General features: G+C 40.9%; 1 protein-coding gene across 2 annotated transcripts in view; it reads left to right on the forward strand.

Moving 5' to 3' along the window:
* The window catches only part of LOC308502942 (ankyrin repeat domain-containing protein 26-like), a 104,521-nt gene extending 82,646 nt beyond the window's left edge, over positions 1 to 21,875 (forward strand). Inside the window, exons 16-17 of one of the 2 annotated variants that reach the window (XM_081080738.1) lie at positions 7,894 to 7,942; positions 9,259 to 9,435. In XM_081080738.1, coding sequence (XP_080936864.1) covers positions 7,894 to 7,942; positions 9,259 to 9,377 — 168 coding nt within the window. In that variant the 3' untranslated portion in view covers positions 9,378 to 9,435. Of the gene's footprint in view, positions 1 to 7,893; positions 7,943 to 9,258; positions 9,436 to 20,800 lie in introns of those variants that run through there. The other variant, XM_081080739.1, reaches the window with a different exon arrangement.
* The last annotated feature ends 285 nt before the right edge of the window (positions 21,876 to 22,160 follow it).

Raw genomic sequence — 22,160 nt, forward strand, 5'->3', positions numbered from 1 at the left:
GTGTGTGTGCGTGCGTGCATGTGTGCGTGTGTGGTGGGAGATTTCTGAGCTGCTGAAAGCCCAGAGCTGCGACTGCTGCCTACTGCTAACCCCTGGGCATGTCTCCACAGTTGTAATTGCCCTGCCCTGGGCAGGTCAGAGAAGGTGGGGACTGGGGATGGAGGAGTCTTCTCTCTCTCAGCCCAGCAGTGTCACACACTTCCCAGCTTCTTCCCTGGGTCGCAGTAGCTACAAACCGGGTCCTCCCAGATCCTGAGCACTATGGGTCCTCTGTAATCTGACACTACTCCTCAGATCAGGGGCCAGCGTGAGTCTCTGGAAGGGTGGGGGTAGGATTGGGAGAGTCGGGGGAGGGGCCCAGGTATGGTGCTTACTTCCTTTGTCCTACCTAGGGCCCAGCTGGAGGTCTCAGGTGAGGTTACTGCCTCAAACTCTGGATATGCTGCTCTCTGGGCAGGGAGATGAGCTGTGGGACACAGGGAAAGAGCCCACCTCCTGGCTCCTGTGGTCTCTGTTCTGTCCTGGGACCACCTGCACCTCCGCAGCCATGGATGCGGGCCACGTCTCCCTTCCCACTTCCCCTGCTCGCCCAGTTTGCCCACCTTCAAGTCATCCTCCTACAAGTCTCTTAGCTGTTCTGTGTGATGAGCAGAGAGCATGACTGCTGTTTTGAAATCTCGGTCACAGAGATCACAATCTTCCGTAACTTTGACTTGGTTTCTGGAGAAGTGTCATCTTCTCTCAGTGTTAACCATGTCACCTTGCTTCTTCATGCTGCTGAGTGGCTTGTTCCTCTACAGGCCCATTTGAAGTAGTGAATACTTTCTTATGTAGGTACATTTCGATTTGAACAATTAAACAGGTATATAATTAGGGGTCTTTCTTTTGTTTTTAGTAGATGGTACAAGAGTATAGTTTCTGTTTTCTCCCACAGGTGCTCCTTGAGTATGGGAGGTCCAGGGGCGGGGGCTTAGCTGTGGGGGTGGGAGTCCAAGCCTGGGTGACCAGGGAGATGGGTGTTGCAACTGTATCCAGGTCTCCAGGGTCTCTGGTCACCACCACCAAGCAGGTGGGGGAAGTGGGTGGTTGAGGGGGGCCTGTTCTTGAGCCCGCTGAGCTGCTACCTGGTTCCCTATGTCTACTGGTAGCACTGTGTGTGGTCGTGAGACTGGAGAATTGTTTCTGCTGCTGCTACTGGTCCCTGGTGGTGCCAGCACTGCTGCATCTGGAGAGGGGTGGGGGGATGCTGCTGCTGCCCCGCTTAGCCTCCCCTGGGCAGTGATGTGGGAGCTGCACCCCGTCCCCTCCACCGCCACTGCCTTTGCTGGGGCTTCAGGCTCAGCCTTGTCCCCCTGGAACTGCAGCTGTGGGCTGTCCCTGTGCTTTCCTCCATCCTGCCTCCCTTTCACATCCAGTGCACCCTCCTTCCCTTTTACAGATGCGTGGTCTTTTAAGGAATCGTAGTGTGTTGAGCAGAAGATCCTTTCTTGGGCTATAGATGCCCGATGAGTTGTAGATATCGTGGAGATAGAAAGGGGTTGTCTCTCTTGACATGATGTTTACATCATTCCAAAGAATATCCATTTTGATCAATGCAGGGTGGTTTGTGGTTTTGATGGTGTTTTGTGGCGTCCTTTTTTTTTTTTTTAGTTTTATTTTATTTTTACATCCCTCACAACGTGAACCCCCCTCCCCCCATCCACCACCACCCCGACCTCACACCGAGCCATCACATTATACACATAAAATTATAGTTGGCATTCATTAATGTCCAGTCTCTGGTGTACAATGCCATGACCAAGCATCCACCGCATCCCTGAGGTGGTCTCCCAAACAGGACACATGTCCATCGGACACCCAACAAAATCCCCAAACACTATTGAGTAAGTTCCCCAAAGTAATTCTCAAAAGACCCTGAGGCCATCCTGTGGTCACCAACCGCCCCCCAATCCCTTCACCCTTCCCCCCATCTCCAACCCCCTCCCCCCCACCCATCTAACAACTGTGGCCTTCTTAATGTAGAGAAACATAGCACAGGCCTGTGCTAAATGGGGCTCCAACCTTGTGTTTTCATTTAGCTTCCCCTTAATAAATCATAGGAGAACAAAGCCAAGGATTTTCGGACAGCCCTTCGGCTAAATGGAGTCCAAGTCCTTCAAAGTGGTGAACCTGGAGGAAGGACTGGGTACAAAAAGAAAGTGAATGGCCAACCCTTCTGTAAATTCTTAAGCATGATGCACAATTAAAATGTTCTCAGTGGTTTCACCACAGAAATCAGAAGATGAAAGAGTGTAAAGGCAGAAGCAATGAGAGAGAATATGCTTGTGGACATTTTTCCTTTAATTATTTTTTGGTAGGAAAGAGGTGTTTAGTTTTCAGTATTTCCTCATAAATTGGAAAATTGTTTATGTTAAAGTCAATGCCCTCATTCCAAGGCCAACGTTGTTCCCTTGTGAGGCGTTGGGTTGCCAATCATGCAAGGCTGAATAAGAGATGGAAAAGCCCCACTCTGTCAAGATCCAGAGATAAGTGTCCCAAATCACTAGGGAACACTGGAAAGACTTATGATGTAATTGTGATGATGTGAGGTTGGACACAAGTGCACTAGATGGTAAAGAGAAATCTGTTTTGTGTTTCCAATTTCGCTATACTTAACCCCCACCATGAATAATACCTGTGTTGGTTTATATTGTTCAGCCAAATTTGATTCTGAGGAAAAGACAAGTCATTTTAAGGAAGAATTTCCTCAACTTGAGTTTGCTTTCTTTAACTCATGATTTTCTCCTTCAAGTTCCCTTTTCTGTGTTTAGAAATGTTTATGCTTTATAAATTGAGTGTGTTTGACTACTGTTAATAGGACTTGTGATATTAATCTCTTTATTTTTAATAATGACTTTAAAGATAATACTTGAATAAGGGGAAAGGTGAAGGGATTTGGAAGCAGCTGGTAACCACAAGATGGCTTCAGGGTTTTTCTTTTGAAAATTAATTTGGGGAAGGTATTCTATAATGTTGTAAAGATTTTGTTGGGTATCCGATGGACATGCGTCGTATTTGGGAGACCACCTCAGGGATACTGTGGATACCTGATCATGGCATTGTACATCAGAAGCTAAACATTAATGAATGCCAACTATAATTTTATATATATAATGTGATGGTTCAGTGTGAGGTCGGAGGGATAGTGGATGGGGGGAGGGGGGTTCACAGTATGAGGGATATAAATGATGAACGTCTAAGTATTACCTTGTTTTGTACACCTGAAACTAATAAATAAATTAATTAATAAAAAAAAAAAAAAAAAAAAAGAAGTACAAATTGGTAATTACAAAATAGTCAAGGGGATGTAAAGGATAGCATAAGGAATATAGTCAATAACATTGTAATAACTATATATGGTGTCAGATGGGTACTAGATTTCTCAGGGTGATGACTTCGTAAGTTATATAAATGTTGAATCACTATGTTGTACACCTGAAACTAATATAATATTGTATGCCAACTGTAATAGAAAAAAAAATTTTAATTATTAAGAAAAGAAACAAATAGCCAGAAAACATTTTTTTTTAAACTGACACAGGATCCCAATGGCAGTGTCAAGGCTAGAATTAAACATTACCAAAAGTACAAAAATGAAAAAAAGAAAATATTAAATTAAACATAACTTTTTCGTGAATTAAAAACAAAAAACTGAACTGAAAACTTATCTACAAAGATGGGATTACTTCCCACACCCTTGAAGCTAGAGTGATATCTATAGGAGACCATACATAGTTTTCTATCTATAGTCTGATCATACACCAAATAAACCATGTGAAGATTGAGTATAGCAAAATGGCAAAATGGCAAAAATGAAAGATTTCTAGTGGTAATCATTCTTAATACTAAATTTAAAGAAAGGCATGTTTTAAGGTTAAATCAGACAAATAAATCCTGTTTGCCAGTGAAAACTTAGTGAGAAATTCAATAAGATAATCAGAAGGGTAGGTTATTCCTGGACTCAATAATACTAACATCAATTTTCTTTGAACATTGAAAAAGTAGCTTTAAAATTCAGTTTTGTATTTATTGAAATTTTTATCTGCACTTCTAATATAGGATAATTTTTGGACTTGAATTGTAATCAAGAAATGTCTCTCTGACAATGCAACAGGTCCCATAGTACATGGCTGTTGATAATATCAATAGAATAAATCCCTGTTTCCTCCATCGGCTCTCCTTTCTTCTCCCAGCAACCACTTGGGGCCAGTATGTGAACTAAGAGTAAGCTGAGCTGTGGTAAAATTCACGAAAGAACATACATTTACTTGTTGGATTTTATTTTATTTTTTAATAGTAGTATGGACGGACTATAAAAACAAGTTAAGGCGTTGGGCTTTACTGTTACCAGGAACATTTTGAAGTTAATAAAACTAGAAATAGTAGGAAAGTTACTGAAGTATGGAAATAAATTCTTATTTTTATGGGAATTAATGTTAGAAAGTCTATGTGGCATAAGCCTAAAGGACGGTGAAATTGGATGTAATTAATTCTTTAATTTGCTCCATCATTAAATAAATGTTGCATGAATACCAAAAAAAAAAAAAAAAAAAAAAAGATAATACTTGAGTTAGAAAGCTACTATTTTGTTTCTCATGCTTTAACATTATTGAGCTACATGACAAAGTTTTGCATATTCATTTTCTTTGAGTTGTACTCAGAAATTGATGGAATTTTCCGGAATATGAGGTAGTAGCTGGCATAGCACGCTAGCCTCAATAGGGAGACTTATCCCATTCCTGGCCCGCAGCTCCTTGGTTTGGTGACCTCAGGTGACCTATATAATCTCTGTGAGTCTTGGTTGCCTCTTATGCAAAATTAGGGACTTTCACTAAATCAGTGACTTTCAGACCTGAAAAATATTCTTTTTATCAAAGAATAGTACCGTTCTTTGAGAAAATTTTTTTTGTTTAATGACTCTGTTTACCCAAAAATAAGACCTAGCCGGACAATCAGCTCTAATGTGTCTTTTGGAACAAAAATCAATGTAAGATCCGGTCACGTCACGTCACATCATATCATATATCATACGCGGTCTTATATCATAGTAAAATAAGACCGGGTCTTAATTAATTTTTGTTCCAAAATGCATTAGAGCTGATTGTCTAGCTAGGTCTTATTTTCGGGGAAACACGGTATATAAAAACAGAGACCAAGGGTGGCCACATGCCTCAGTTGGTTAGAGTGCAAGTTCTTAACAACAAGGTTGTGGGTTCGATTCCCACATGAGCCAGTGAACTGCGCCCTCCACCGCTAGATTGAAAACAATGGCTTGAACTTGGAGATGAACCATGGTGGGCAGCCGGTTGGCCCAGTGGTTGGAGCACTGTGCTCATAACACCAAGGTTGACAGTTCGATTCCCACATAGGCCCGTGAGAAGCAATGGGTTGAGCTTGGAATTGGGCTGCTGGTGGGGAGCCTGTTGGCTCAGTGGTTGGAGCGAGGTGCCCATAACACCAAGGTAACCGGTTCAAGTCCCACATTGGCCAGTGAGATGCACCATCCACAACTAGATTGAAAAAAAGAACAATTTGACATCCGGGAAAAGCAAACTGTTCCTCAGTAGTCCCCAATTAACACAAAACAAACCAAAGCAGAGACGTGTAGAGCTACCTAGCTAAAGGAGGGATGCAGACTCCTAAGCTGTGCTATCCCGTGGGTGTCCCCAGTGGAACCTGAGCTTTCTCCGAGACGTAGTCTAGTGAGAACTGCCAGTAATGAGAAAATCCTTCTAGTTGAAATCCTTTGAATTAAAGTTTGCTGATACATTTTTTTGTGTATAATTTTCTCACCTTTCTATATATTTGATAAATGGAAAAGTATAATAAGACTGCAGATATATTGTCCTTATTAATGTTGGACTTCAAGCTACTTCCACCATCTGAACACACTCCTCACCTAGAAATAAACATACCGTGTTTCCCCGAAAATAAGACATAGCTGGACCATCATCTCTAATGTGTCTTTTGGAGCAAAAATTAGTATAAGACCTGGTCTGATATTATTTTATATTACATAAGACCCATTCTTATATTATGTTAAAATAAGACCGGGTCTTATATTAATTTTTGCTCCAAAAGTCGCATTAGAGCTGATGGTCCAGCTACATCTTATTTTCAGGGAAACACGACAGAAAGTGCTGAAGTAAATATTTAAGAAAAGAGCTGTTTTGGGGGAAAATAATAATAACGCTACATTGGTAGTTCCTTAATTCAAGTCGTGTAAAAATGTGATTTACATTTTATATTGTTGATTAACAATAACTTAAAACTGTTTCATGAAAGTCTTCTCCCTTCCTATGGTATTTAGTTATTGATTTTACACGGCCTGTCTGGTGATGTTGTTGTCACATTATTCACATTATAAGCCCTTTCTATCAAGCCATTCACAAAAAAAAGTGTTATGCAAATATTGGAAAACAAATTTGTCTTCCCCTGTCGGTGCCTGCCGATGAGAAGAACAGTCCCTGAAGTGGGGAGTGAGGATTGAGAAAAAATAGAAGAGAGACAAAGATGGGATCGGGAGGGCAGGCAATTCTAAGTAGACTGCCGCAGTTCTAAGTAGAATGCCTCAGATCTAAGTAGAATGCCTCAGCCCAAGTTTATTTTTGCAGCTTATATACTCTGGGCATCAAAAAGTAACAGAACTGTCTGCAATCTAGTAGTTACAATAAAGGTAATACACAAGGGCCTGTTTTTTGGCCAGCTCCACACTTCCTGACCTTGTCTAGTTCTGTGTTCTCAGAGTAGGAACTTCTGCCTTGCTGGGAGCACAGACCACTCAAGGAAGTCAAAGGTTCAACATTTCACAAAACAACACCTGCTAGCACTTTAGCACGGTTTCCCACATTCCCCCTAAATTTGTACAAGGATTGGCTGTCACATTGTTGTCACCATAGTGTCTATTAGTTTCTGGATATTATTTTAAGCACTACTTTGGACATTTTGTGAGAGGATAGCTTTCAGAAGAAAGGTTTCAGTAAGACCACTCTAGACTGGGACACTTGTAATATAGTTTGAAATACTCCCACACATTTCATAATTAAATAGACTATAACTACAGCTATTTTAGTGTTTCAAAAATTGGACCTGATTTCTAAGGAACAAAGTCACATTTAAAAATTATATATTATTTTTTGTTTCTAACTCTACAAAGTCATAAATGAGAAAGTAAATTTGAAAACTGGCTCTAGGTCATACTTTATTCAAGCAGCTTTTCGGAAATCTTTCTGTGCATACGAATACGGTAATGTTTCAGTCATAGACTGCAAAATCGTTTTGGTTATTGTTTCTGTCAGTAGAATTTTCACATGACGGCACAGTACCACTTTCATCATTTTATGTCTTTAAGGTTCTATGCTGAAAAATGAATAGCCTAGAATACACCTTGAGATTACTTTTCTAGAAGTGCAAGAATGGAAAGCTCATTTTAAGGAAAAGTCCATTAAAGTAAAAACAAAGAACAAGAAACATTTATAAAGGACAATTTTTCTAAAAATTGCAAAGTAATGCATTCAGTGTAAAATATGACTTGACTTGTTTAAACTTCATTGTACCAATCAAATCAAACGTCACTCTTTTGAAATTATGTATCTTAGGTAGACCAATATCAATTGCACTGTTGGTCAGATTAATCTAAATAGCATCTCATATAGATGGTCTCTATTATGTACAATCAAAATAAGCAGTAATTTATGTTATTCATTTTTAAACTTTTTTGTATTTATATAAATCATACGTTAAGTCTATTCTCTAAAGGCATTATTTAAAGAGCACATTTCATAAGATATATCATTTCTACAATAAAGTCTCTTGTTTACCTTAAATACTATAATAAGATTTGATTTATTTCAGTCGCTGCTGGAGTACCAGGAAAAAAAAACTAAAGAACTATACAAAGACGGTATGTTGCCAAAATGTATTAATTCAAGTTAGATATCATTGATTTCTGGAATAAAATGTAAATATTAAATGGCATCCCTTTCCATGTTCTGATAATAGATACTACATTAAATATTTTCTTGGCCTTAGCAAATAAAAAAGGTGAAAGCATAAACATTCATAGTGAAGACAAGGTCATATGAGTAATATCTCAAGAGTCTATGTATCTCTTTTTATTTATGGCCTGTCCCCTTCCTTTCTTCTGCCATCCCTATGGAACTTTCCACGTGCACGTTGAAAACGGGGCTTCATCAACTTTTATGTTTTTGCCAGTGATATGAGGCCCAATAACAAGACTTATCTAGTGATACTTAAGCAATTACTGTTCATATATGGTGTTTCCCCGAAAATAAGACCTAACCGGAAAATAATACCTAATGTGTCTTTGGGAGCAAAAATGAATATAAGTCCCGGTCTTATTTTTGGGGAAATACGGTACCTCCTAGAAGGGCCAAGCTACCATATTTCCCCGAAAATAAGACCAGGTCTTATATTAATTATAGCTCCAAAAGACGCATTAGGGCTTAATTTCTGGTTAGTCTTATTTTTGGAGGAAACACTGTAGCTGTCACCTGATGGGTGACATTTAAATCTCCAGTCATTTACTTTGTCATTAGTTTACCATGTACCCTCAGGAGAAACTCCACATTGCTTTGCATGGAATGAAAACACCCAAATCAATGTAGTTCTCACCAAACATCTCAGCCTATATCTTGCTACCAACCCTCGTTTGCCCCTTTGCTCTAGCATTTAGCTAAACCAGACTACTTCTCGTTCCGTAGTGTTCTCCCCCACACTAGTCTTCGCATCTGCGTCTTCCCTCTCTCTGGCATCCTCTGTCCTTGTCCTTCAGGCATCAACATCCATGTCACCTCCACCAGAGAGCAGACAATCAACACTGGGATGTCCCTTTTGTGGGTCCCACTCGCGTCCTGTTGTGCATTTGTATGGTATAGGGGCCTCTGAATGGAAATTGCCTGTTCATCTGTTCCTTCAGCTTATAGTAGATGATGGGTCAGGGCTGGACCGTGTCATCTTCGTCTTGTAACTTCAGTGCTTGTCGTACGACCTTGTTTATAAATGAATGAAGGATGAGACAACCAGAAGCTCTGATACTTGGCCACAATAGCAGTCAAGTCAGTGTGCAGCCGTGGGCAAACTGTATTGAATATGATCTCCTGTTGTGAGCTGTGGCCTCATCTAGAGGTTTTCTCATTCTTCTTAACACTTATACTTAGTTGTATTTTAAAGAACATAATTCTGTCTTTTTCTTTCCAGCTCCTGCTGAATATGAATCTAAATTCAATCGAAAAGTTCCTCTATCACCTATTGATAATCTACTTGAGAATATAAAACTAGAAATCGTCTACGATTTGAAAAAAAAGTATAAGCTCTAAAATATAAATAGTACAAGTGTATTTACTGGGCTGTTTAAACAACATGTTAATTGTATCCCAAAATATATGGCATGTGAAATCCTTATTACAGGAAAATATTTTTGTATCATATGTTGTGGGGACAGAGCCCCAGAGAGCAGTTTCCAGGCTCTCGGCCTCACGTGGAGGGGTGCTGGCTCAGGTAGTAGATGGCCATCAACTGTGGTTGGATGGCCGTCAGCTGTGGCTAGTTGGCCGTCAGCTGTAACCAGTGAGCCACTGGCCACTAATATAACTGCTGTGGCTACACTAACTGTCGGTGCCTGCCGACGAGACGAACAGTCCCTGAAGTGGGGAGTGAGGATTGAGAAAAAAGAAGAGAGACAAAGATGGGATCGGGAGGGCAGGCAATTCTAAGTAGACTGCCGCAGTTCTAAGTAGAATGCCTCAGCCCAAGTTTATTTTTGCAGCTTATATACACTGGGCATCAAAAAGTAACAGAACTGTCTGCAATCTAGTAGTTACAATAAAGGTAATACACAAGGGCCTATTTTTTGGCCAGCTCCACACTTCCTGACCTGGTCTGGTTCTGTGTTCTCAGAGTAGCAAGTTTTGCCTTGCTGGGAGCACAAACCACTCAAGGAAGTCAAAGGGTCAACATTTCACAAAACAACACCTGCTAGCACTTCAGCATGGTTTCCCACAGGTCCCCCTTTTTTATATAAAATTAACACAAGGGTTGCGCCTGGCTTAGGTGGTTGGTACAGATATGTCCATTTACCCGTCATAGGAGACCATCCCTCTAGCGAACGGTTCCTGTCTTAGGTTATGTACATTCTTACCAAATCCTTACCCATCTTTGGCTGCCGACCCATTGTAGGGGCTTTATACACGGGTGTCAGCGACACGGTGGACCTGGGCAGATAATCTCAACTCATGAACCTTTGTTTGGAGATCGATGAAGCCCTTGAGTATTACCTTTGTGAGCAACGGAGTAAACCACATGAATAGAGGAACACCAACAAAGATTATTACAAAAGGCAGTAGCAAATGGAACAGAGCTAGAAAGGAGGGGAATTCTCCTCTGAGGTCCGAGTACCAAGGACCTGAAATGTTAACAGGTACCATAATGAAAGAGGGTCGGTGGAGAACTACAGCTCTACTTTTGTCATTTGACCAATTGATGCTATTACTTAGGTTACACTGTATACAAGATACATTAAACTGGACCCTGTCAATATGGGTGATGTTAAAATTTCCAATCATAAGCACATATGGAGCCTTGACACAAGCAGTGGTATTGCCTTCTACCTTGCCTCGTCCCTCGTCCATACTCATAGTCACTGTATCCATTGCTCCCACTAGTTTCCAAATATGTCTTTGGGGCCGGGAGGTATACCATAATCCCACAACCACTCCAGTCTTAGTCCCGTGTTGGACATCAGCACCTGTGTCATGGCCTCTGGGCCATCTATAACAGCTTGATTAAACCCAGGGACACTATATTCCCCGGGTTCTTTATAACATTGTCTCCAAAGGATGGATCTGCTATTTTTTCTGTTCTCCTCACTGCAAGGATCATGGGCTTGTGGTGGAGGTGGGTTTTTATCCCTGATGTTTTTCCATCCTGCTGGCTGATGGAATGTGACACTCTGTCCTAGGTTGTCTCCGTGAATTGTCTGGCTGCCCACACGGAAACATCCAGTAACGTTGACATTATCGCGAAGCATATGAGGAGTCCTATGCCCAAGCCGCTATGATTGAATCCAACAGCTTGTAGGACGGCAGGAGCGAATGGATGTCCTAATAGCCTAGTGTCATTTGTCCCACCAATGATTTCAGGCCTGTTCCACACAGTGGGGTGTAGCATGGGAGGGTCAGGAACATATGCCCAGTATGCTGAGGCATCTGCGCAACCAGCAGGATCTCGAAGACGCTCATCAGCAAGCCACACCAACCTCTCAGGCAGCCACCGCGCACCTCCATTGTCCTGTGAATAAACACAAACATGCCCTCGTCCCCAAATTAGGACTGGGTCTGGCCCATGCCACTGGTTAGTAACTGGATCCTGCCATCTCACTTGGGCATAATCTTGTTGAGTGTTAGGATGCCAGAAGCGATCTGCGGCAGATCTGCCACGCGCATCCAGGTTTAAAAAATTTAGAACAAAGAGTGTGATTAAGGATTGTATGTGGGGAGACGGGGTAGACTCTAATGCTGCTGCCACACATTCTTGACATAGAGTAGGGCTATTAGCCATACCTTGAGGCAGCACCAGCCATTGATATCTCTTCATAGGTTTTTGTAAGTTACTTAAAGCAAACCTTTTACAGTCCTTGGGGCACAATGGTATGGTATAAAAACAATCTTTTAAAGCCAGGATTCTCTTATATGTGTTTTGGGGTATAGCAGAAGGATTAGGCAATCCCGGTTGTAAAGCCCCCATGAGCTCCATAGTCTCATTTATTTTTCTCCAATCTTGTAACAACCTCCATTTACCTGATTTTTTCTTAATTACAAATATGGGAGAGTTCCATGGAGATTTAGAAAGTGCTGTATGTCCCTTATCGAGTTGCTCCTGTTCCAGCAACCTTGCAGCCTGTATCTTTTCTGATGACAGGGGCCACTGTTCTACCCAAACAGGTGTGTCGCTTTTCCAAGTGATAGCATCTGCATGGGGTACAGGAGGAGTAGTGACCCCCGTTAAAAATATCCCAAGCCAGCTCTTTGTGGTAAGGGCGAGGGAAAGATAGGCTCTTTTCTCCCTTGTCCAGAGGGACCTGAGCCATCTCTAGGCAGATGTCCCTGATCGAACATCATCATAGTGACCTGTTGATTAGGGCTGTACAGGTAACCTCCCATCTGACTCATGACACGTCTGCCCCATAGATTGACAGGCAATCCTGCCACTATGTATGGTTGAAAGGATCCTTCATGTCCCTCTTGATCTTTCCACAACAATATATCACTGCTCTGTTCTGGTGACTGAGATTGTCCTATGCCTTGTAACTGGGTTAGTGTTTGCTGCTTTGGCCAGTGGCTAGGCCACTGATCTGCAGTTAAAACAGAGACATCGGCCCCGTGTCTAAAAGGCCCATGAAGGAACGGCCATTAATGGATAGTGGTAATTCCGGCCTGGTGGTGAATGGCCTGGGCCCAATAAGCATCTGATAAACCAAGGCCCGCGTCGCCGCTGGATTTATGGCCTGCTGTGTTACCCGCTTTGACACGTGGAATTAACAATGACTGTGCTGTGCGTTGGCCCTTATCCATCACTGAAGTGCCTCCAGGCGAATGTGTCATAATCCTGATCTCTCCTGTATAATCCATATCCACACTCCCGGAGCAGCCAATAGCCCTGTCATGGTAATACTACTCCTTCCTAGGATTAGTCCCACAGTCTGTGGAGGCAGAGGCCCAAAGACCCCTGTAGGAATAGCTCGCATTCCCATCTCAGGTGTTAGTACTGTGTAGGCGGCGCTACTGAGGTCCAATCCTGCGCTGCCTGGGGTTGCTGGGAAGAGTTCCTGAATGGATTTCCCTGGTGGGGGACCAACTGCGGCAGCGCCCCATAGCATTGTTGCGGGGCCACAGTAAGCTGGGAAGGCGGCCAGGCCGCTGTGCCAGGTGAGTGGCCGCAATAAGACTGCCACAACCACGCGTGCACCTGCCGGGAGTCCTCGCGGGCGCTCAGCTGCGCGGGTTTCTCCCGGGGCGCCACGGCCTCCGGCGACTTGCAGCCGACCGGCTCGGGCAGCCCTGCCCTGGAGCTGGATATCGCATCCCCGCGCTTCACAGGCTCGCACTGTGGCTCGCACTCCTGGGCGGTGGCCTTAGTGGAGGCGAGGCCCGCGGCTCGTCCCAGGGTTGCTGGGTGGCGGCAGGAGGGCCCGTCAGAGAAGTGACGGGCTCTTGGTCTCCTCCACCTTCGCCCCGCCCGGGACGGTGGCCTCGGGCCTCGTCCGGCCCCTCTGCCATGTCTCAGCCCCACTCTGCTGTCTTGTCACTGCACCGTCTACCACCCTCACTGGCCCCTCCCCATCTAGGCCCTCCTCATCCTGGGGGTCCAGTCCGTTTAGCACACTTTTTAACATTTGAGTAAAAGACATTCTGCTGTTACCCTGTCCCATGATTTTTTACTCCTGACCGTGGTGTCTCACCGAACCCCTTACCTTATGCGACGCGTCTCAGCTCCGTGCGGTGTCCTTCACTTTATCCCCAGTATTCAGGTCCCTGTTCGGGCGCCACTTGTCGGTGCCTGCCCACGAGAGGAACAGTCCCTGAAGTGGGGAGTGAGGATTGAGAGAAAAGAAGAGAGACAAAGATGGGATCGGGAGGGCAGGCAATTCTAAGTAGACTGCCGCAGTTCTAAGTAGACTGCTGGAGTTCTAAGTAGAATGCCTCAGCCCAAATTTATTTTTGCAGCTTGTATCCTCTGGGCATCAAAAAGTAACAGAACTGTCTGCAATCTAGTAGTTACAATGTTTGGATACACAAGGGCTTGTTTTTTGTCCAGCTCCACACTTCCTGACCTTGTCTGGTTCTGTGTTCTCAGAGTAGCAAGTTTTGCCTTGCTGGGGGCACAAACCACTCAAGGAAGTCAAAGGTTCAACATTTCACAAAGCAACACCTGCTAGCACTTCAGCACGGTTTCCTACAGGTTCGGATTGTCCGCGTTTGAGTTTGAGTTCGGGTTGGAGTTCAGAGATCAAAAATTCACGACCAAAACCATTGTCATCCTATGGTGACTGTAGTTACATGCAAAGCTGCACCTCCTTGGGGAGTAACAATAGAGGCTTAACAGTGGGGGAGGAAAAATAGGCTTCAGGAAAGTAATGCAAACATGTACTGAACACGCAAATAAGCCAATAACAATAACAATACATCAATAGCAGGTTAGACATTCATTTCAGGTACCCAAGGAACATTCTCTAGGATAGACATTGTGCTAGGCCATAAAAAAATTAAAATAAATTTAAAAGAAAAGAAATAACACAAATTATGTTTTCTGACAATATGGAATAAAAGCAGAACTAGCAGCAGAACAACACACTAATATATACTAATCGGTCAAAATATAAATCACAAAGGAAATCCTAAAAATAAAAAATATTTTGAAATGAATAAAAATAAAGACAAAATAAATAAAGTTTTCTGATGCATCTAAAACAGTACTTAGAGGAAAATATACAGCTATAAAATATGTATATTAAGAAAAAGAAATATCTCAAGTCAATAATCTAACCTTTCATCCTCAAATGCTGAAAAGAGAGGAACAAACTAAACCTAAAGAAATTGTGAAGGAAATAATATATATTAGGGCAGAAATTAGTGTAAGAGAGAAGAGAAAAATAATAGAGAAAAATCAATAAAAATGTCAGCAAAATTGATAAACATTTAGCTATATTGATCAAGAGAAAAAGAGAGAAGACTCAATTCTAGAATCATAATCAAAAAAGGGGGCATTACCTTACAGAAATAAAAAGATAATAAAGGAATACTATGAAAAACTGTACACCAACACATAAGATAACTTGATGAAATAATAATTCCTAGACAGACACAAACTAACAAAGTTGACTCAAGAAGAAATAAACCGATTAAGTAAAGATATGAATAGGTAACGAAAAATGAGTCATAAAGAAATGCCCAGAAGTTCTCACTACTGAATTCTACCAAAGGTTAAAGAATTAATGCCAATTCTTCACAAACTATTCCAAAAGGTAGACGAGGTAACGTATCTCAACTCATTTTATGAGACCAGTGTTACACTGATTCCAAACCAAACACATCAAAAGAAAATATACCTAAAGGCTAATATTTCTTATGAAAGTGGATGTAAAAATCCTCAGCAAAATACTAGCAAATCATATTCAGCAAAATACAGAAAAAAAGCATATTCCATGACCATGTGAGATATCCCTGAAATACAAAGTTGATTTAAAACTCAAACATCACTTAATGTAACACATCATATTAATTAAACAAAAAACACTATCATGATCATTGCTACAACCTCAGTAAAAGCATTTAACAAAATATAATGCCTTTTCATGAAAAACAAAACAAACAAAAAACAAAAACAATCAACAACAACAACAAAAAAAATACCTCAACCAACTAAGCATGTGAGATAATTCTCTAAACCTGAAAAGAGCATCTATAGAACAGCCATAACTAGCATAATATTTAAGAGTGGAAGCCTGGATGCTTTCTTCCTAAGACAGTGAACCCGAAAGGATGACAACTGTGGCCAGTTCTATTCAATATTGTACTGAATATTTTATCCAGAGCAATTAGGTAAGACATGGAAATAAAAGCCATTCATATTGGAAAGACAGAAGCAAAATGCTCTCTATTCACAGATTACATAACCTGTAGTATACGACATTATGAGAATTCCGCTTAAGAACTACAGTAAGTCCTCACTTAACATCATGGGTAAGTTTTACGCTTTAAGTGAAACCACATATAAGGAAACCAATTTTACCATAGGCTGACTGCTATAAACAAGAGGTGCATTCCTGCCACAACTCATGCAAGTTATAAGGAAACAACTCTGACCAAGGCCCAGCTGTATTTGCATGTATAAGTCAGCAGATTTGCAGGATTCAAGATCAATATATAAAAATCAATTGCATTTCTGCATACTTCAACTCAATTTGCAACAGCATCAAAAATAATAGAATACTTAGGAATATATTTAACAAAATAAGAGCCAAACTTATTCTCTAAAAACTGCAAAACTGATGCAAATAAATTAAAGACAACCTAATTGGGAAAATATTCCACGATTTTGGTCTGAACACTGTTAACATGGCCATATTCCTCAACCTATTAGGTCAGATACGGGCATGGTCAAAGAGGCCGGGAGCAAAGTCATACCCCTCTGCCAAGTCAGACCCCTCCTCGCATGATGGAAACTGGGGCCCCTGGCATTTCCCAGAAGAGGCAGCAGACCTTGGTGCAATAAACAACTCCAGACACAGCCACTGGGGCCCTATCTGCACTGGGGGTGCGGGCTTGCTCATCTGCCACCTCACTCAGCCAACCCCCTCCCCCAAATCGCATATCTGCCTCCCTCCTCTGCCCTGGGTGCCACTTCACCGGCCCCGTCTGCGGACCGCTGCACCTCGCCCGGGAGCACAGAATAAAGCCCTCACTTTTCTCAACCTGCCTGACTCTCTTAGCTTCATTATCTCGCCTCAAGCCTTACACAACCTAATCAACAAATTCAACAGGAATCTTTCTAAGAATCCCAGCTAATTCTTTGTGCAGCAATTGACAAGCTGATTCTAAAATCCATTCAGAATTGCAAGGGACCCAGCATAGCCAAATCAATCCTGAAAAAGAAGAATAAAGTAGGAGGACTCAAACTTCCCAATTTCAAAATTTACTATGAAACAATGGTAGCAACCCCCCCCCCCCCACACACACACACACACACAAAGTTTCACTTTCCACAGGTTCAGTTACCTGCAGTAAGCCCTGGTAGAAAAATATTAAATGGAAAATTCCAGAAATTAACAATTCATAAGTTAAATTACAGGCCATTCTGAGTAGTGTGATTAAATCTCATGCTGTCCCACTCCAACACATGCTGCCCAGGATGTGAACCACCCCTTTGTTCATCACACTGTATACAATACCCCCCATCACTCACTTAGCCACCTCAATTATTAGATGGACCATCATGGTATGGCAGTGCTTGTGTTCAAGTCACCCTTGTTTTACTGAATGCCCCTAAAGTGCAAGATTAGTAATGCTGGCAATTCAGATAGGCCAAAGAAAAGTGGTAAAATGCTACCTTTAAGTGAAAAGGTGCAAGCTCTTGATTTAATAAGGGGAAAAAAAGCCATATACGCAGGTTAGTAAGATCTACGGTATTAAAAAAAATATATTTGTGAAGCAAGATAATTTGAGATAGAAACCACATTCACGTAACTTTTATTACAGTATATTGTTATAATTGTAATTTATTATCAGTTCTTGTTGATCCCTCACTGTGCCTACTTTTTAAATTAAATTTTATCATCGGTATATATAATATGTGTAAGAAAAATCATTCTATATTTAAGGTTTGGCATTATCCGAAGTTTCAGGCATCAACTTGGAGTCCATTAAATTTATTGTGTCAATTATGTTCTTTGATTGTAAATGCTGCTTATGGATGTTTTTGTGCATATGCTAATATGTGTGTCCGAGGAGTTAATTAGGTATGAAAGTTATCTTCAAATCGCTCGATATATTTATATATTTCTTAATTTATTCATGTATTTCTATCAACTTTTGATTTATATATATTGAATATATGTTACAGCATAAAGGATCAGCTATAAGAATTTTCATTTGGTTGGTGTTTATGTGACAAATTTTGCTCATATTTTAGTGACACATATTTTAAATTATATTTAGTTTTTTTTTGTAAACAGCATGTAGTTGGATTTTCCTTAGTCTATTCTGTTAATGTAAATTTAGTAAATCTAGAATTCTGTGTATTTACCATTATTTTAAATAGTATTGCATTTAGACCTTTCTGTATACTCAAATTTTGAACTTCCTATTTGTACCGTTTCTTATATTTCCTTTCTTTTCTTGTCTTCTTTTCAATTGAGCAGTTTGTCATTTTGTTTTCTCACATTCATTGCCTCGAAAAATATACATTCTGTTTACATTCTGCAGTTGTTTTGACCATAATGTCAACACACATACTTAAACTGGATCCGTCAGGATTCAGTGACTGAAACCTAAACCATCCAAAGAATATTAAGGAGCAAAAGACATCTAATATGAGAACTCAGTGGTTATAAAATTATTGAAAGCCTTGGAGGAATATTCCCCAGAGGCTGTCACTAGAACTCTTGTGAAAAAAATTCATACCATTGTGCAGTTGCTCTCCAAAGATGAGGATGTCATTGTATAACACGTCACCACCACCACGACTGCAATTACCCCTGGACATGTATGAATAGGGAATAAGTGAATCCATCCAATGTCCTGCAGACATAGGAAAAAGCAACAGAAAATTGACAGTTCTGTCATCTCAAACTTTAGTCGCTGCTTCTTAGTGATAAAACCCAATTTAGTACCAAGCATGCCAATTGCAAACAACCCAAGATAAGAAGTTTTCAGATTTTCATCCTCTATGTGACGGGGAGTTCACTAGATGCAAGATGGATAGGGGACAGAGTACCAATCAATCATAGCCACTCTAGCCAATTAAACTATTCAGGAACTCAAATCTTTAAAAATGTACAGCAATAACATCATCCTGCGTAATACAATTTAAATCTTGCTATTCCAAAAGAAAACATGCTTAATCTCTCTCTCAAAAAAAACAAAAAGAGAGAGAGAGACTAAATCATCCTCAGTCACTCTGTCTTGTTGAACTTCAGTCACATTCTAAACTTGAAATATTGATGGGTTGTCTGCCTCATGGGGACTTAGTGTCCCATGACACCACTTTCTTCCTGGACCCAATAATATGCCAAAAATAAATTCTCAATTTTTCTCCTTTGCCAAAGAAGGTCGGAGCTTTATTTGAACATCTTTTGTCTCTCATCGAGGTTCTCCTCAGGGCTAATGTCTGAGATTTTTCTAGGGATGTGATAGAACCTAGATATTCCTTACAGGAAAGTATTGTACAAGATATTGGGACTAGAAAACAGTGCCTTCTTTCTATCACGCAAGGTGAACCACTGATGACATTTGCATTAGTACGAATTGCTTAATATGTCAAAAAGTCACTTTTTTGAATTACAGATTTTTTTGTTTGTTTGTTTTTATTCTTTACTTCATTTTGTATTGAAATAAATTTGTTTTAAATATTGGAGAATGAGTTAGTGAAATCAACACTTTCACTGAATACTGATCTCTACGGTGATGAAGGTGGCCATTTGCCACTTCAGTTCAGTGAGTCTAGTGACCATGTGACTCACTCTGGCCCCTGAGACATACCTATTTTTCAGTGAGAGCTTTTTAGAAAGTGTGTCTTTCTTTTGCTTGTCCTCCAAAAACAAAGCAGACATACATGGCACTGCCCTCTTTTCTCTGTCATTCTGTCTTGAAAATGAATGTATATTTTGCAGCAGAAAAGTTGTCTTGTGAACAAAAGTAACAAGCGTGCAGAATAAAGCCATTTATTCCTAAAAGCTTTGTATGGGACAATGCCCTGCGAGACCCAGTCTGGCATCTTTGATAGGCTGAATTTATGCAAATTATGTTAACTCCTAGATTTTGTGTTATGTGAGGAAAAAGAATACTTGTTTTTTAAGCTATTGCAGGTTAGATTTTCTGTTACCTAAATCAGAACACAGTCTTAGCTGAAACAAAACCTAAATAAATTGGCTTACTGCATATGTAAACGTTTATTTCTATCTTTTAAAAGCTTCTTTCTCAATAAAAGTCAAGTGTGAATTTGTGTATAAGAATTAACATCCACTTTCTCTCAGTCAACTATGAATGTGTTTATGTTAGTATTCCTCCCTTCTATTATGGATTGCCAGATATTGATATAGGATACATCTACATGTAAGTTTCAGGAACTCTTCTGGAATGTATTTGTCATTGATTGGCGTTACATTATTAGTTTGTTCATAAGTTATACATTTATTATATATTTCCTTATTTTTATCCGTTGGATTTAGTAAAATGTGTTAATTTACATAAAACAAATGTAAAAAAGCTTTTAAAATAAGAAAACTGTTTTTCATAATATTAAAGTATATTTGGATATCTTATTGGTTGAAGGTATTTCCTAGAGATATGTTGTACCCGTAGTACCTCAGAATGTGATCTTATTATAAACGTAATGAGTTAAGATGAGGTTAGACTGGGACAGGGTGGGCACCTGATCCAGTCTGAGTGGCGTCTTTATAAGAAGAAAAGAAACACGGAGAGGAAAATGCATGTGAAAACAAGGAGACACACAAAGAGAAGACAGCCATGGGGGCAGTAAGAGTTATGCTGTCATAAACCAGAAACATCTCAGGCTACCGGAAAGTAGGAGAGGAAAGGAGGGATATTCCTCTAGAAGCATTAGAGGGAACATGGCCCTGCCAACACCTTGACTCAGACTTCTTGTCTGCCTAACTACAAAATAATGCATTTATGTTGTTTTAAGACGTCCATTTTGTAGTATTTTGTTACAGCAGCCATAGGAAACTAGCCCAGAAACCTTAGAAGGGAGAGAGTATATTTTGCCTGTAGGAGAGACGTGAATCATTGGGAACCGGGGAGGTGACTGTGGTAAGTAGCCACTGACATGGCCCCCAGTGATCCTAACCTCCTAATATACACAGTTCCCGCCATGTGAGTGTGAGCTGGATTTAGCAACTTGCTTCTTACAAATATACTGTATAGATGATAGGATGTCACTTCTGAGGTTCGATTTTAAAGGACTTCACCTTCAATCTCGGATTTTTCCCCCTCTCTTGTTCTCTCAGGTTTCTTGCCCTAGGAGAACCAGGTTGCCCTTACCTGAGGCAGCCCTGGGGAGGGAGAGGCACTGAGAAACGTGCTGCGGGGGATAAAGCCAGTCCCTAGCCATGTGAGAGGATTTGGAAGTGGATCCACCCATGCTGAACCCCAGACGAGTTCTCAGTCCTGGACAGTAGTTTGACTACAAACTTTTGAAAAATCTTCAACCAGAGTTACACAACTAATCCACACCCAGGTTCTTGAGCACAGACCCTGGGAGTTAAAAAACATTTGTTGTTTCAAACCACTAGATTTGGAGCTAATTTGTTAGACTGCAATAGATAACTAACACGGTCAGTGACTAGAAGCTAAGCTGAAAGATGATTTCTGTTGTACACCAGAAGCAGGCAGTTGTGCTTGGCACTTCTTTGCTCCACTTGTGAGGGAGGGATTTCTAGACTAATGTTATAAAGCATGAATGAGCGCATGACAGTGGACACTAGGAACATGAGATAACAACAGTTTAAGAGTCGCATGCACAGCTGAGTAGAAGATATTGCGTGCCATGCATGTCCCATAGGAATTGTACTTGGGAACGGAGTGAACAGGGGCTGTGGAGGGCAGGCTTTGCAGTACTAGAGGAAGAACGCTCCCTGGTTCCTGCAGGAAGATGTGATTGGCTTGTGTGAATAAGTCCACAGACTGGCAGGGAAATCTACTCAGGGATAAGCAGGAACGGTGTCCGGCCCCGTGCTTTGGCGGGGTTGTTTGGGACCTTATCCATTGGAGCAGAATAGGGAAGAGAACTCATTTAAGTTAAAACAATTGAGTCACTCCCAGTTTTACTAGATATCAAGGCAGCTCATAACATTAAAACGTAATTTCAGGATTTAACACCATGTAATTTAACTATGTAATTTATAGGATCCAGAACAAATATTAATTGTGGAGTTACTTCTCTAAAACCCATAAAAACATAGTGTCATTAAAGGTATGCATGAATCTTTGTCTTTCTTCTATGGCCTCGCTATCTTGACGTATAGTGTTTTATGTTTGCTATTTAATGTTGTTCTAAGTAAATAAAGATTCACATTTTAAACTACTAGGATGAATTTTTATTGCTCCTGGTTCATCTAAAATCATGCCGGTTTTAAATGCAAATATCAGACCATTTAACTTTGATGCAGAACCAGCAAAATTAAACAATGTATATCTTGTGTCTGATCTTGAAGGGTGCACCCGGCAGGACAGAAGAGAAAAATCACAGGTCAGAATCAAGAGCGTTGGAAGGAGAACAAAGGATCCCTGCAGGCAAGTAGTGGACTGAAAGATCCAGGTAGAGAGGTCATTTCAAGGCCAGTGCAAACCCTCACAAACGCAATAGTC

Source organism: Rhinolophus hipposideros, assembly GCF_964194185.1.
Source record: "Rhinolophus hipposideros genome assembly, contig: SUPER_9_unloc_1, whole genome shotgun sequence".
In the NCBI taxonomy this organism is placed as follows: domain Eukaryota; kingdom Metazoa; phylum Chordata; class Mammalia; order Chiroptera; family Rhinolophidae; genus Rhinolophus; species Rhinolophus hipposideros.